General features: G+C 43.3%; 1 protein-coding gene across 1 annotated transcript in view; it reads left to right on the forward strand.

Moving 5' to 3' along the window:
- The window catches only part of LOC6054476 (syntaxin-binding protein 5), a 430,924-nt gene that overhangs the window by 345,870 nt on the left and 68,368 nt on the right, over positions 1-16,686 (forward strand). Inside the window, exons 20-21 of the mRNA XM_038260959.1 lie at positions 14,035-14,124; positions 14,594-14,689. Coding sequence (XP_038116887.1) covers positions 14,035-14,124; positions 14,594-14,689 — 186 coding nt within the window. The remainder of the gene's footprint in view (positions 1-14,034; positions 14,125-14,593; positions 14,690-16,686) is intronic.

The following is a 16,686-nucleotide window of genomic DNA, read 5'->3' on the forward strand; positions in this document are numbered from 1 at the left end:
GTTTTAAGGTCCTCACTAGAATTCATATAGTTTTCGTTTATCCGGGCGCCAGTTCCCGGATGAACGAGGATGATTTAGTGAACATAAAGAAACATCAAATTACTTTATGGGAAATAACAACGATTTGTCAAATTGTTGGTTTGAAAATATGGTGGTGATGTTTTCACAAATAGTTAGTATTTGCAAAATTGTTAATTTAAATTTTAAATGGTGCTAGAATTTGATCATATTCTTGAACATAAATTTATTATTTGTCAGATTCTCTTAATTTTTTTTTTCGAAAAGAATAAGTTGATGTGTTTTTAAGGGAATTTGAAAAAAAAAAACTGGGAATTACACATGTTTAAGAACTTTTATTATCATTTATATATATTTTTGCCTGCGTCCACTTGTTTGATGATGTATTTCCGAAACTGGAAGTCTGGAGCAACAGAATTTGTCAAATGCGCAGTTATCCAAAACATATAGATCTGCACGACCTCCTCACCAGAGGTGCTATGTGTCTGCCGAATCTAACTGCAAACCGCCCAGTTTAATGCAGTTACACATTCTGATAACCTTTGCATAAGCGTTAGCTGCTATCAGGGGGTTATGCTTACAGTTGCGCTAATGCTGCTAGTGCTGCTCGTGATACATACGACTTGGCAGAACTCCTGCCCATTCCATCGTCATCGTTCCGTTGGGCGAGCTTGCCACGGCACTACCGGAAGAGCTGTTGGTCCCAGTACTGCTTATTGATCACTGATCTGATTCTGGCTGGACAGGATTTGCTGAAAGTGTCCATCGAGTACCTACGTCTCGGCTTTCGGATTTGGTGGTTCCGCCTGGCCTGCTTCCACAGCAGCTGGTAAATCTCGTACGTCCAGATGTACTTGATGTTCTCGCTCGATTGTTATTATGCTGTTCATGTAAATTAAAGTGGGATGAAAGTTGGTTAAAGCTATGGTCTACCATCAGGAGATCAAATAGCTTTACCTCTCGATCCGCAAATCGTTCAGCCTTGCTGCACAGAGCCAACTTCTCGAAGATTTATTTATTTATTTATTTATCTTCGTCTTGAACAGACTGTTTCCTAACAGCTAATTAATTTCTTAAAACTATCTTTCGTCATATTTAAAACAAAACGGTCAGAAACTACATTAAACAAACGACAGCATACATCAAATGGTTGGTTGTGTCCATACACAGTATGGTGCACAGATAGACGAAACATAGACGGATTTCGACGAAGATTACGTGGTGGAACATAAACGATCAGAAGTTGAGACAATTTTTGACAGTCCAGCCTTTTCGTCAAAAGATCGAAGATGAACAGCTGCTGCATCCTCTGTCTCCTCTTCAACAGCGTGTCCAGCCCCAACAGACGACGGCGATCCTCGATTGATGTCTGCTCCGGCGGATTCCTCCACGGCAGCGTGCGTAATGCTAGTCGCACAAACGCGCGTTGCACCCTCTCCAACCTGGCGATGTGAACATTGTGATATGGTGCCCACACATGGGCAGCACACTCCAACTGGCTTCTGACTAGGGCACTGTACAGAGCCTTTAGAGCGTGGATGTCTTTGAAGGCAGTCGTATTTCTTCGGATGAAACCAATTGTAGCAAACGCGTTAGCCGTGACGGAAGTGATATGCTCGTTGAAAGTCATCTTTCTGTCAAGAGTAACGCCAAGATCCTTAACAGAACACACCCGGTCTAGCAAGGATATTCCCATCATGTATGCGTGCGTGATTGGGCGCAGCTTACGGTCGAATGTAATTACTTGACACATTTTTGCGTTGGCCTCCATCCCGTTTTGATCGCACCACCTCATGAGCGAATCAATGTCACTTTGGAGAGCCAGGCAATCGAGCGGTGAAGTAATTGTGCGATAGAACTTCAAGTCATCAGCGTACAAGACCTTGTCGTTCTTGATCCAGTGGCAGAGATCGTCGATAAACAGAAGAAAAATTAGTGGGCCCAGATGACTACCCTGCGGGACACCAGACGGGATCATGAACAACCCAGACTTCGAGCCACCGAGTTTAACGTAGGCTGAACGAGAAGTTAGGTACGAGTGCAGCCAAGTCGTGATCCATTCAGGAGTCCAAGCCTTCGCAGTTTTTCAACGGCAAGCTGGTGCGGCACTCTATCGAACGCCTTCGCAAAATCCACATAGACAGCATCCACCTGGCAGCGACTCTCCATACTCCTTAAGACGTCGGTGACAAAGGTCATCAGGTTCGTTGTCGTAGATCTCTTGGCCATGAAACCATGCTGACAGGCAGATATTATTGGTTGCACGGCACGGGATAAAAACTCATGCACAATTTTCTCGAACACTTTGGGTAGGCAGCTCAAAATGGAGATCGAACGATAATTTTCCACGTTGTGCACGTTCCCGGACTTGTGAATTGGCGTGATCGAAGCTACCTTCCATTTAGCAGGGAACACACCCGATTCGAGGGAGCGGTTGAAGATAATGGCGAGCGGGTTTGCTAGTGTAGCTGCGCATTGCTTTACAATGGACGGAGGGATACAGTCCGGGCCAGGTCCTTTGGAGGCGTCGGTAGAGGCCAAGACCTTGCGCACGTCTTCCTCCGTGAGACACACCAAGGGCATGTGTAACTCGTGCGGCAGGATCTTGTCCAGGGACTCGTTGCTGGTTGTAGGTTGATTGGCGCTGTAAACGGTTTTGAAAAAATCTGCAAACAGTTGTACAGAATCGTCTGGCGTTGAGGCGCTTGAGTCACGATACACCATGTCCTGCGGAATCCCTTTGTCTTGCTTCCGCTTCTTCACGAATGCCCAGAAGGATTTTGGCTCACGCTTCAGGTTCGATTCGATGCCACTGATGTATCCTCGGAAGGCAGCTTCTAAGCTCATCTCGTAGTGCAACTCTCGATCCGCCAACTCCCTGCCCAGCATTTCCGTCGGATGTTTAAGGAAACGTTTCCTTGCTTTTCGCAGCCTGTTGCGAAGATTACGGGTCTCTCGATTCCACCAAGGCTGGTGGCTGTTTGGGTGCGGACGTCGATGCTTTAGAGGTACAACCTCCCGGATAATTTCATTTAGCTTGTCGTAGAATCGCTCAACGATGTCATCAACAGATCCAACGAGTAGCAGATTAGCCCAGTCCAAGCTTGCAATAGAGTTGTTTAACGCCATGGTGTCGCAGTTAGCAAAGTCGTAGTACGTTCCGGATTGTTCGGCAGCGGTCCCCGTTGATTGCGTTTCGAGAACTAGGATAAACGGCCTGTGATGTGCGTCAACCTTGAGAATGGCCCGAGGTGGTTCAATGAGTTGGAATCGAGACGAGTCGCTTACGAGTAATCGTCCATTTGCGTTCGGAAGATCAAACATTTGCTGGAGGCCAGTACCAAGAACGTCCTCAATCAGAGCAACTTCCTGTTCAGTAGATTGGCCGCTGGGCAGGTACCCGTTGATGTCTTCGTCGAAATGCCAAGTGAGATTCGGAACGTTGTAGTCGCCAACGACGATGACTTCATCAGGACCTTGCGCCAGATCGCACAGTTGTTGAACACACGATGAGTGCTGAGTGTAGATAGTTGCATCTGAGTTGGGAGGAATGTAAACACAGCAGACGAATATCGTCTTTCCAGGCAAAAGGATACGCACTGCGATCTGCTCAAGCTTCTCGCCGCCCCGCAAATGAATGGGTTCCGGGTGAAAACGTTTTTTGACACCGATCAAGACGCCGCCACCTCTCTCCAAGACGCTTGTTTCACGACTACGATCGGCACGATAAAAGGTATAATCCGAAGAAAGCTCTGAGTCCACAATCTTCGCATTGAGCCACGTTTCAGAAAATGCGATCACGTCGTAATCACATGAGCTCAGCGACAGGTGCAGTTGATTGGTTTTCGTTCTTAGTCCTCTAACGTTCTGGTAGTAGATGGTTAGCAGTGAGGAGTCACGACGGTCCACGGAGCCGGGGCGTTGAGGTTGAACATCATTAGCGAGTTGACTAGGGACGGTGGCTGACAGCGTCGAGGCGTTTGCGATTTGAGTCGCCGACGGACTGGCACACGAGCTAGAAGTTGGACGGACATCAGGCAGGAAATGTTGCGATCGAGGAGGGTACTTGCCGAAGGGCGCCGGTTGAGAGACCCTCCCCGACACCGACACCAGCACCAGGACGGCTCTGATGGCTGCGACTTGCAGGGGTTCTCAAGCGTTGGCGTGGCGAAGACGTGGTGGCGTCGGGCAGGCGAGGGGCTCCCATAGGGCTTTCTACGGCGCGTCCTGGCGAAAACTGGATGGCTCGAAATGACGGCGGTGAGACGATTGCAGTCTGAGTCGCCGACGTACTGGCACACGAGCTAGAAGTTGGACGGACATCAGGCAGGAAATGTTGCGATCGAGAAGGGTACTTGCCGAAGGGCGCCGGTTGAGAGACCCTCCCCGACACCGACACCAGCACCAGGACGGCTCTGATGGCTGCGACTTGCAGGGTTCTCAAGCGTTGGCGTGGCGAAGACGTGGTGGCGTCGGGCAGGCGAGGGGCTCTCATAAGGCTTTCTACGGCGCGTCCTGGCGAAGACTGGAGGACTCGTACTGGTAAATGCTGGGATGAAGAGCGAAAAGATGCTGGGATTGTTGGCACGATTGTGCCGCACGTTATTCTGTCTGATGATCCATGGGTGAACCGCCCAGACCTCCAGTCAACTCCAAAACATGCTCCGGTATCTTTGGAGTCGATTGCGGTGCAGACTCTGGCGGCAAACTCGGCGTCGTCGGCGTCGTTAAGGGTTGGGACGGGGGGAGTGGCGGATTTTCCTGAGTGTTCACGACAGCACTTGAAGGCTCCCAAAAAATTTCTGCGTTGCGTTCTTCAAATTCGCGGAACACGAGACCGTCAGGCCACGTCGCAGAAGCGAGGGCTTTGTGCTTCAGGTTGACATGCACACCAACTTTGAACGAGATAAATCTCATTCTGCTGACGTCTTTGCCTTTGGCGACCAGCCTCTTAACTTTGACGTCTGCGACTCCTAGGCGATCGACGGCAAGCTTCGCGATTTGCGCTTCAGTGACATTCCGCGAAACACAGGAGAGGTAAAGCCAGAAACGAGGAACTTCCTCTTCAGTGGCTGTCCCATACCCTTCAGCGACTACTCCTTCTACAACATCGGCAGTTTCCTTGAGTTTACCGGTGTCATGTTGCGGCGGCATGGGATGCGGCCTTAGAGGCGGTGCAGGATTGTTGAAAAGTCGGCGGCTTCCGGAACCGCGAAACCCACCAGCACCGTGACTTGCTGACTTAGGAGTCAACGAGTTCGACGCAATGAGCTTCGCAAAGTTCGCACTTAACTCGGTTTTCAACTCGGATAGGAGTTCCGATTTGAGCTGCTCGACGATGCGATTATGGTGGCTGAGAGATAATTCCTGGCCTGCTTCATACGCGCTTTGAACTGAACGTCGATGCCGCAGGTCCACCATAAGGCTGGAGCACGATCGGCAGAGCCAAAAGATTTGGCGGTGCGACGCAATTTCCTTCAACAGCTCTGGTTTGGCACTACTGCAATGCAAATGGAACACCGCGTTGCAGAAACCCTGGCAGGAAACATATTCGTCCTTTACATCCTCCGTACACGCATGGCAGAGGATGGTGTTCTTGGAGGTGTTTGCATTTGCAGCAGCCATAATGAAAATGATGATGATTGATCCAGTTCAAGTTGAACGCCGGCAAGTAGGCAGCTTACACACGGGAACTAGTCGCGATTCTGCTATCGGCCAACAGATGGCGCTGATTCGGCAAACAAAGTGTTGGGGAGAGTGACGAGCGATCGTGTTTCTCCGGGAGCACTTTCACAACACAACACACTAACTTAGAACCGATTTAACCGACTTAACTCGCGACTAACTTAGCACACTCGAATAATTCCGATGAGATATGCACCCGAATAATTAACTCGACGAAGTTGCGCGACGAGAGTAGTTATTTTACTCAACAAAAATCGACAAAATCACAGCACTGATAATGAGATAAACAACTCACGATAAGTACACGGAGAGAACCATGATCGCCTGCCGCAGTGGTTTCTTGCCGGCCTTTCCCTCTCAGACGATGCATTTGTTCTGTTGTAGCAGTCGACCATGCTTCTCTTGTGGACATCGCAGTCCCACAGGTAATCTATTGCGAGCAGGTCGTTACCGTGCCGCAACTTTAACGAGCTCATATATTCCGCCTTTTGCAGCTACCACAATTCTTCCCGGATTACCACAGGCAAAGGCCTAAGCTGCAGCAGCACCAGAAATGCACTACCGACCTTGATCAGGTGGTCCTTGCCGCAGGGAAATCTATAACGAGATGTTAGTGAACGCCATTTCCTACTTAATTTTTCTTTCTCACCACCAGTTTGACCAGGAATGCTGCTAGGGGAACTTGCACATTCACTCGTTCCGCTGGCCGCACAAGTCCTGAATGATATTTTCATGTAGCAGCTCTTGGGTATAGGTATCGTACCGAAGCGATCGCTCGTAATCGAAAACAGCCAAATCTTCTGTCTCGCTCCTTTGTAATGAACACCGCCCTCCGAAGCAACCAACGCCTGACATTCCGGATCAAACTCCGGCTTGAACACTTTGCTCTACATTTTATCGTCCTGCTCGCGTTCTCTTGACATTTCTGCACACGGTCCTGCGAACTCCCCTCGACGACGAAAGAATCCGGTGCCAACCGCAGTTCTATCGGTTGTCCAAGTTCCGATCACCGTAGTTACGATCTCGCTGCTGCTAGTGGTCAAGCGGGAATGCTCGGTCTCTGTCCAGGAACAAGGGTCCGCCGCGGGTCTGCGAGTGGCGCCTTCGGACGTCGAACATGGTCGTTCATGCTAAAATAAAAGAGTCTTGCAGTTGATACCCCTTTTTCCCCCTTTTCACTTTTTATTTAATTATTTTCGCCAAACCATTGGAGCCGGGAAAGCGATATAGAGGAGAAAAGCAACTCGCGACAAAATTTTGAGGCTAGGAATTTTGACAGGTATGAGTTTCATAAAGTATTCGCCTCTTTTTCTCTTCCACAAAAAAAATGGGGACAATGTAGCTGTCAAACTAGGCCAAAATGTTGAAGTCACTCACAAAATGAACTTTGAGTGATTTGAGTTCATTTCTGACGTCACGATTTTCTCCTCTATCTCCGTGCGCAAAACAACTTTAATGGGCAAATGTCAATATAAAAGGCCGACCCTGCTCACGAGAAGGATAGACTCTTTGTTTACGATTCGGCATTGGCCCATTTACATTGTTTTGCTATATTTGGATTGAGCATGAGCATGAGCATGGTTGACTGCCAATGAGCTGCTACTCCGTTATTGACGGATCAGCTGAAGTTACACAATGAACCAACAGATGATTAGTGGGAGCTAATCATCCTCACTGTATAACCCCTGAAGATCTCTGCTTCAAGTCAATACCGGCGCCCCCCCAAGGAGATGCAGTTCAACAAAGGTAGGAATGTTAGTCCGATAGTTGAAGTTGCAGACTCATCAGACACAGAGTTTGTCGCTCTATACCTGTTGACACCGCATGAGACCGTTGAATCCACAGCATCTCCTTCAAGCATCACGGGAAGTGGGGAATTGTGTTAGTAGGGGAAGGAAAGGGAAGGTCAGGATTCATCTTGGTAGATGATATGACCAGAAAGTGAAACATAATCGTTGCCTTCCGAGCTACGACGCTATAAGAAGGACTTTTCACATCTTACCGCCGGCGTGCCATCCGAGCAACGATGCTATGGGAAGGACTTTCAAAATTAAATGTTATTGTATTTATCGATTTATTCGGCGACGTGCAATTTTAAATAGATCAGGGAAACATAATCGTTGCCTTCTGAGCTACGACGCTATGAGAAGGACTTATCAATTCCTCAATCGCGATTTTTCACTTCTACCGCCGGCGTGCCATCCGAGCAACGATGCTATGGGAAGGACTTTCAAAATTAAATGTTATTGTATTTATCGATTTATTCGGCGACGTGCAATTTTAAATAGATCAGGAAACATAATCGTTGCCTTCCGAGCTACGACGCTATGGGAAGGACTTATCAATTCCTCAATCGCGATTTTTCACTTCTACCGCCGTCGTGCCATCCGAGCAACGATGCTATGGGAAGGGCTTCCAAAACTAAATGAAAGTGAATATACACACGACGACGTGAATCCCTTTTTTCAATGAAATCCAGAAATCTCCACCACTTTCTCGCGGATTCTCGCGCGCAACGTCACTCACCGATCCCCCCGACGAACACCACACGACTGATGGCCCAACTTCCAAGGCCTCGACGCGAACTTCTTTTCAATGGTTCCAGAATCTTCCACCACTTTCTCGCGGATTCTCGCGCGCGACGTCACTCACCGATCCCCCCGACGAACACCACACGACTGATGGCCCAACTTCCAAGGCCTCGACGCGAACTTCTTTTCAATGGTTCCAGAATCTTCCACCACTTTCTCGCGGATTCTCGCGCGCGACGTCACACACCGATCCCCCCGACGAACACCACACGACTAATCCCAACTTCCAAGGCCTCGACGCGAACTTCTTTTCAATGATTCCAGAATCTTCCACCACTTTCTCGCGGATTCTCGCGCGCGACGTCACACACCGATCCCCCCGACGAACACCACACGACTGATGGCCCAACTTCCAAGGCCTCGACGCGAACTTCTTTTCAATGATTCCAGAATCTTCCACCACTTTCTCGCGGATTCTCGCGCGCGACGTCACTCACCGATCCCCCCGACGAACACCACACGACTGATGGCCCAACTTCCAAGGCCTCGACGCGAACTTCTTTTCAATGGTTCCAGAATCTTCCACCACTTTCTCGCGGATTCTCGCGCGCGACGTCACACACCGATCCCCCCGACGAACACCACACGACTAATCCCAACTTCCAAGGCCTCGACGCGAACTTCTTTTCAATGATTCCAGAATCTTCCACCACTTTCTCGCGGATTCTCGCGCGCGACGTCACACACCGATCCCCCCGACGAACACCACACGACTGATGGCCCAACTTCCAAGGCCTCGACGCGAACTTCTTTTCAATGGTTCCAGAATCTTCCACCACTTTCTCGCGGATTCTCGCGCGCGACGTCACTCACCGATCCCCCCGACGAACACCACACGACTGATGGCCCAACTTCCAAGGCCTCGACGCGAACTTCTTTTCAATGATTCCAGAATCTTCCACCACTTTCTCGCGGATTCTCGCGCGCGACGTCACTCACCGATCCCCCCGACGAACACCACACGACTGATGGCCCAACTTCCAAGGCCTCGACGCGAACTTCTTTTCAATGGTTCCAGAATCTTCCACCACTTTCTCGCGGATTCTCGCGCGCGACGTCACACACCGATCCCCCCGACGAACACCACACGACTAATCCCAACTTCCAAGGCCTCGACGCGAACTTCTTTTCAATGATTCCAGAATCTTCCACCACTTTCTCGCGGATTCTCGCGCGCGACGTCACACACCGATCCCCCCGACGAACACCACACGACTGATGGCCCAACTTCCAAGGCCTCGACGCGAACTTCTTTTCAATGGTTCCAGAATCTTCCACCACTTTCTCGCGGATTCTCGCGCGCGACGTCACTCACCGATCCCCCCGACGAACACCACACGACTGATGGCCCAACTTCCAAGGCCTCGACGCGAACTTCTTTTCAATGATTCCAGAATCTTCCACCACTTTCTCGCGGATTCTCGCGCGCGACGTCACACACCGATCCCCCCGACGAACACCACACGACTGATGGCCCAACTTCCAAGGCCTCGACGCGAACTTCTTTTCAATGATTCCAGAATCTTCCACCACTTTCTCGCGGATTCTCGCGTGCGACGTCACTCACCGATCCCCCCGACGAACACCACACGACTGATGGCCCAACTTCCAAGGCCTCGACGCGAACTTCTTTTCAATGGTTCCAGAATCTTCCACCACTTTCTCGCGGATTCTCGCGCGCGACGTCACACACCGATCCCCCCGACGAACACCACACGACTAATCCCAACTTCCAAGGCCTCGACGCGAACTTCTTTTCAATGATTCCAGAATCTTCCACCACTTTCTCGCGGATTCTCGCGCGCGACGTCACACACCGATCCCCCCGACGAACACCACACGATTCCCAACTTGTACTTGCATGGAAATAATTATTTTCTAAAAAAAAAAAAAAATTCGAATATTTCTCAAATTACATGAAAATCCTAAATAAATCAAATAAACTCAAATAGCAGCTGCCCGTTGACATCACAGACAATTGTACCAATAGAAAAGTGTGTTTCTGTTGTCTGTGAACAATGTACCAACTTGTACTTGCATGAAAATAATTATTTTCTTTAAAAAAAAATTGTACCAATAGAAAAAATTGTTTCTGTTGTCTGTGAACAATGTACATCGCATGTACCAACTTGTACTTGCATGGAAATAATTATTTTCTAATAAAACAATTGAAATATTTGTGAAATTTGATGAAAATCCAAAATAAATCAAATAAACTAAAATAGCAGCTGCCCGTTGTTATCACAGACAATTGTGCCAATAGAAAAGTGTGTTTTTGTTGTCTGTGAACAATGTACAACACATGTACCAACTTGTAATTGCATGGAAATAATTATTTTCTTAAAAAAAAAATTCGAATATTTGTCAAATTAAATGAAAATCCAAAATAAATCAAATAAACTCAAATAGCAGCTGCCCGTTGACATCACAGACAATTGTACCAATAGAAAAGTGTGTTTCTGTTGTCTGTGAACAATGTACAACACATGTACCAACTTGTACTTGCATGGAAATAATTATTTTCTAAAAAAATTCGAATATTTGTCAAATTAAATGAAAATCCAAAATAAATCAAATAAACTCAAATAGCAGCTGCCCGTTGTTATCACAGACAATTGTGCCAATAGAAAAGTGTGTTTCTGTTGTCTGTGAACAATGTACAACACATGTACCAACTTGTACTTGCATGGAAATAATTATTTTCTAAAAAAAAAATCGAATATTTGTGAAATTTGATGAAAATCCAAAATAAATCAAATAAACTCAAATAGCAGCTGCCCGTTGACATCACAGACAATTGTACCAATAGAAAAGTGTGTTACTGTTGACTGTGAACAATGTACATTGCATGTACCAACTTGTACTTGCATGGAAATAATTATTTTCTAATAAAACAATTGAAATATTTGTGAAATTTGATGAAAATCCAAAATAAATCAAATAAACTCAAATAGCAGCTGCCCGTTGACATCACAGACAATTGTACCAATAGAAAAGTGTGTTTCTGTTGTCTGTGAACAATGTACCAACTTGTACTTGCATGAAAATAATTATTTTCTTTAAAAAAAATTCGAATATTTGTCAAATTAAATGAAAATCCAAAATAAATCAAATAAACTCAAATAGCAGCTGCCCGTTGTTATCACAGACAATTGTACCAATAGAAAAAATTGTTTCTGTTGTCTGTGAACAATGTACATCGCATGTACCAACTTGTACTTGCATGGAAATAATTATTTTCTAATAAAACAATTGAAATATTTGTGAAATTTGATGAGAATCCAAAATAAATCAAATAAACTAAAATAGCAGCTGCTCGTTGTTATCACAGACAATTGTGCCAATAGAAAAGTGTGTTTTTGTTGTCTGTGAACAATGTACAACACATGTACCAACTTGTACTTGCATGGAAATAATTATTTTCTAAAAAAAAAAATCGAATATTTGTCAAATTAAATGAAAATCCAAAATAAATCAAATAAACTCAAATAGCAGCTGCCCGTTGACATCACAGACAATTGTACCAATAGAAAAGTGTGTTTCTGTTGTCTGTGAACAATGTACAACACATGTACCAACTTGTACTTGCATGGAAATAATTATTTTCTAAAAGAAAAATTCGAATATTTGTCAAATTAAATGAAAATCCAAAATAAATCAAATAAACTCAAATAGCAGCTGCCCGTTGTTATCACAGACATTGTTTTGCTATATTTGGATTAGTTCAAAACTTAATCACACAAAGATTTAATTTTTTAACCGTGCACAATTTCACCTAATTCTCTTAACCGTGTACCATTTGGTTTGATTTATTTTTGTTTTGACGTTTTTTACGCTGCATCCTTTCATCGCGTCCGTGAATATTTTTTGGTGCTTCGCTAGTGCACTGCAGTGAAAATTATAAAAAAATGATGCAATTTCTGGACGCGCAGTAAGATCTCGATTGCATCGGTAACATTTGCGTTCTGCTGCGGTTTCAGCGGATTCAACACGAAGACGGGGACCTTGTTAGCCTCTTCTAGAAAATCCTCCCGGACTAGAGGGAAGTGAATGCGGCGGCGGTTTGTGTACGTCATCACGATGGAGCAGGACCAGGACGGAGGAAGGGCCATTCTGACGCCTGCAGCAGCAGGATGGTGATTGCAGTAATATGGTATGTTTTATATGCGAAATTATGTCATTCTCGAATTGCTTTTGTTTGATTGCTCTCCTCCTTTTTCTCAGGTCTTCCCGAGCCAGCGCCCAACGCTGGCCCAAGGTGAAGGTCGAGCTGAGGCATCAGCAAACTCCTGATAGTTTGCCAACTCAGATCACCCAGACGAAAGTGAGAATTCGAACCAGTAAACGCCGAGGCAGTGCCGCTAAAGTTGGAGGGCAAGCATGACTCGAACAGATAGCAGATTTGACAGCTCCAGGACACCAAGTGTAAACAGATTCCAGTAGGGAGCATGGACATCGAACACACCCAGTAGCTGCTACAGGAGGTGGGCGTGCAAGCCGGAGGTAGAACGATCCAGATGATCTGTGGTGAGGATCAGTCAGCTCGAAATGTGCTGCAGGTTGCTCACCGACAAGAACAGCTGACAAACGTCTCCTAATAACGGGGTGGGTTAAGTTGGTGAAGGCGGCGAGTACCCTCTGAGAAATGTAACGCTCCGATCAGTCTGATGGTTGAATAAAATCAGGCTTACAAGTTCCGATCGGGGCGTTAAATTTCTCAGCGGATAGTAGCATCGAACCCAAAGTTACGAACAGCATTTGTTTATCGAAGGCGCCAACCGCAAGTGACTTTGCATCAGCTGATGACAGCATTGAAAGCATAAACAAGTTAACCTAAATTCCTTGTTTCAAGGATAGATACTTAGTGTTTTTGTTTTTCTTTTCAGATTCTACTAGAAATGATCTAACGTAGCCAGAGATTTGCCATAGAAAATTAAAAATGTATATATTGCAAAATAATAAAAAGCTTTTATGAAAATGAAGTTATTTGGTCATGCAATATTAAAATTCGAAATTCCCTTGAAATCCCAATAAGAATTATTTGACTTGAATGCATTTCAAATTGTATCAACTTTTTCAGAAATCGTAATTTACCATGAAAAACTGCTAAAATAACTATTTAAAACCATTAAAATACCATTTGAGAAATGGTGAAATCCCTAAAATATATACGCAAAAATGAACTTTCAAAAGCATTTGATGAAGCTTCGCTAGAAGAAAAAATCAAATAGTGAATATTGCTAACAACATATATGGGGAATAGTTCACTATTTGAGAGACGGTGAGGAATTAAAAAAACGATTTACCAAATAGTTGCTACACTATTTGGTAAAATGTTGATTGAATTTTTAACAAATGATTTTCAAACGGTTTTTTTCTATGCGGGTTGTACCATTTGAACATTAAAATTACCTTTTGATTTAGGGTAACCATTTGAGAAAACATCTGCAAATGGTTTTTTAAAGTCAATAAGAAAATTGTTTACCATTACAAACATTAAAATAACTCTATTACTTATGGTGACCATTTGACAAATAGTTATCATGGTCCGCCAAATAACATTATTACAAATGGTGACCATAACTCATAAGGTTGTTTTAAGGTCCTCACTAGAATTCATATAGTTTTCGTTTATCCGGGATGGTTATAAATATTGATTCTAAGATGTTTTAGATGTTTTCGATATTCGGTTTTTACTACAAAGTAAAATATCAATATTTACCTTTTTATATTCTCACAGCTTTCAAACAAAGTGCAAACAGGGAACGGTTATTGACCCAATGTTGTCAATATGGGGACAGCAATTGATCGTAAACGAAGATACAAATCTGTAAGTGCCATCGGTGGTTGGATTGTGTCTTTGCGAAATTGTTTCTATCGAAGGTGTTAGTTATCAGATACGGAAATGGCGATGTAACAAAAACCGAAATATCTTTTTATTTACTATTATAATTAAAATACCAAGTATAATAGGTGGCATGAGTGGATAAAACTTTTTTTTCGGGACAACAAAACTTTAGTTCAAACACTGTAATACATTACAAAACTTATTAAGGTCCGACATTTATTTTCTAAAATTCGTTTTTATTTTGCTGAAATTAAAAAAAAGCCTTCTGAAAAATATGTTATTCATGAATTTGAGAATTACAAGTGAAAGAATTGCAATGTTGCAAGCAAAAAATTATTTCCTTATTTTCAGGACAACCAACATACATGTTGGAAAACAATGATTCAGTCACACAGAAGGTTGCATTTTTACTTCGTTAATACATTATCTTACTTGTTTTTCTTTTCAATAGCATATCGAAAACATTCAGTTTTAGCAATAAAGGTCATGGACTCTACTTGGTAACGCCCACCGAGATTCAGAAATTTACCGTTTGCCAAGGGTTCAGGTGAGTTTACTTTTTTCTAGTTTTTCAAAAACAAAAAGGATTTAAAAATGAGCCAACTTTTGCGCGCATATCAGGGCATGATTCCTTAGGTGGAATAAATGACTTCAAACGCTTCAATCTAATGGCTTTGAAGTTTATATCTGGACTTTATTTTCTACAAAAAGCAAATGTAAACATTTAGGGTATCCCGCTTGGTGTGAACTGTTTAGATTTGTTTATTGGACATCACCCAAAAGTTGACCAGGAATGGAGCACCCGCAGTCGAGCAGTTTTTGACAGTTCGCTCCATAAGAAATACATTGTAGAAAAAAGCAAAAACTGCTCGAATGGAAATGCTCCATTAGATTTTACTCGTAAAATCGGTATTTTTTATATAAATATATTTTATAGTTTGTGTTCCAGAGAATATTTCGCCAAGAAATGCGAAGAGATTCGTTAACTCTAATTTCCTTCAAAAATTTCTGGCGGCATTGCGACGCGTATGCTTACAAGCAAGCTGGTAGGCTGCAGTATAACTTGAAGAAAAAGTTTTAGTTTTGAGGGACGATGTCATAAATTACACAGCGTAACAAAAAAAACTTCTTAATTTTTGGCAAAACGAAAAAAATGCTCCTCTAGAGATCGGTTCCCGAACACAATGCAACCTGCCCCATATTTTTATTGTTACACTGAAAATACGCCACACGCCACTTGAATGGTTAAATAAAGCCACATCATAGATTTACACTCATCCCTCATATCCGGAACAGATTACAGATCGGCCAATGTTCAACAAATCATATAAAGTCGATAATTGAACATAATGAATTGCTTTTACCTTCATGTGAAAGTTTTTCTTGCGATCTTTCGATTGATGTATAGACCGGCTGTACATTTTTACGTTTTATATCAAGTTTTCAAAGAAAAACATTGACGCTTGAAATCCACAAATTCAGAACACTTTTTTCTTACGATGTAAACAAACTTTTTATTCTCTCCAGGAGTACATATTTTTTACAAAACAATGACTTCGCAATCTGAAACCAAAAAAACTCATGCTTAGTAATGCTTTATGAATGGTCTCATAACTTTTTTGTGAAAATACCAGAGCAGTTCTCCACGGAATCGGTCTTTTTTCTTTGATTTTAATTTTTGTATTTTTTAATCCGACTGAAACTTTTTTGGTGCCTTCGGTATGCCCAAAGAAGCCATTTTGCATCATTAGTTTGTCCATATAATTTTCCATACAAATTTGGCAGCTGTCCATACAAAAATGATATGTGAAAATTCAAAAATCTGTATCTTTTGAAGGAATTTTTTGATCGATTTGGTGTCTTCGGCAAAGTTGTAGGTATGGATACGGACTACACTGGAAAAAAAATAATACACGGTAAAAAAAATTTGGTGATTTTTTTTATTTAACTTTTTATCACTAAAACTTGATTTGCAAAAAAACACTATTTTTAATTTTTATTATTTTTGGATATGTTTTAGAGGACATAAAATGCCAACTTTTCAGAAATTTCCAGGTTGTGCAAAAAATCATTGACCGAGTTATGATTTTTTTAATCAATACTGATTTTTTCAAAAAATCGAAATTTTGGTCGCAAAAATTTTTTAACTTAATTTTTCGATGTAAAATTGAATTTGCAATCAAAAAGTACTTAAGTGAAATTTTGATAAAGTGCATCGTTTTCAAGTTATAGCCATTTTTATGTAACTTTTTTCAAAATAGTCGCAGATTTTCATTTTTTAAAATTAGTGCACTTGTTTGCCCACTTTTGCAAAAAATATTTTTGAAAAGCTGAGAAAATTCTCTATATTTTGCTTCTTCGGATTTTGTTGAAACGACTTTTAGTTGCTGAGATATTGCAATGCAAAGGTTTTAAAACAGGAAAATTGATGTTTTCTAAGTCTCACCCAAACAGCCCACCGTTTTTCAATGTCGATATCTCAGCAACTAATGGTCCGATTTTCAATGTTAAAATATGAAACATTTGTGAAATTTTCCGATCTTA

Source organism: Culex quinquefasciatus, chromosome 1 (assembly GCF_015732765.1).
Source record: "Culex quinquefasciatus strain JHB chromosome 1, VPISU_Cqui_1.0_pri_paternal, whole genome shotgun sequence".
NCBI lineage: Eukaryota > Metazoa > Arthropoda > Insecta > Diptera > Culicidae > Culex > Culex quinquefasciatus.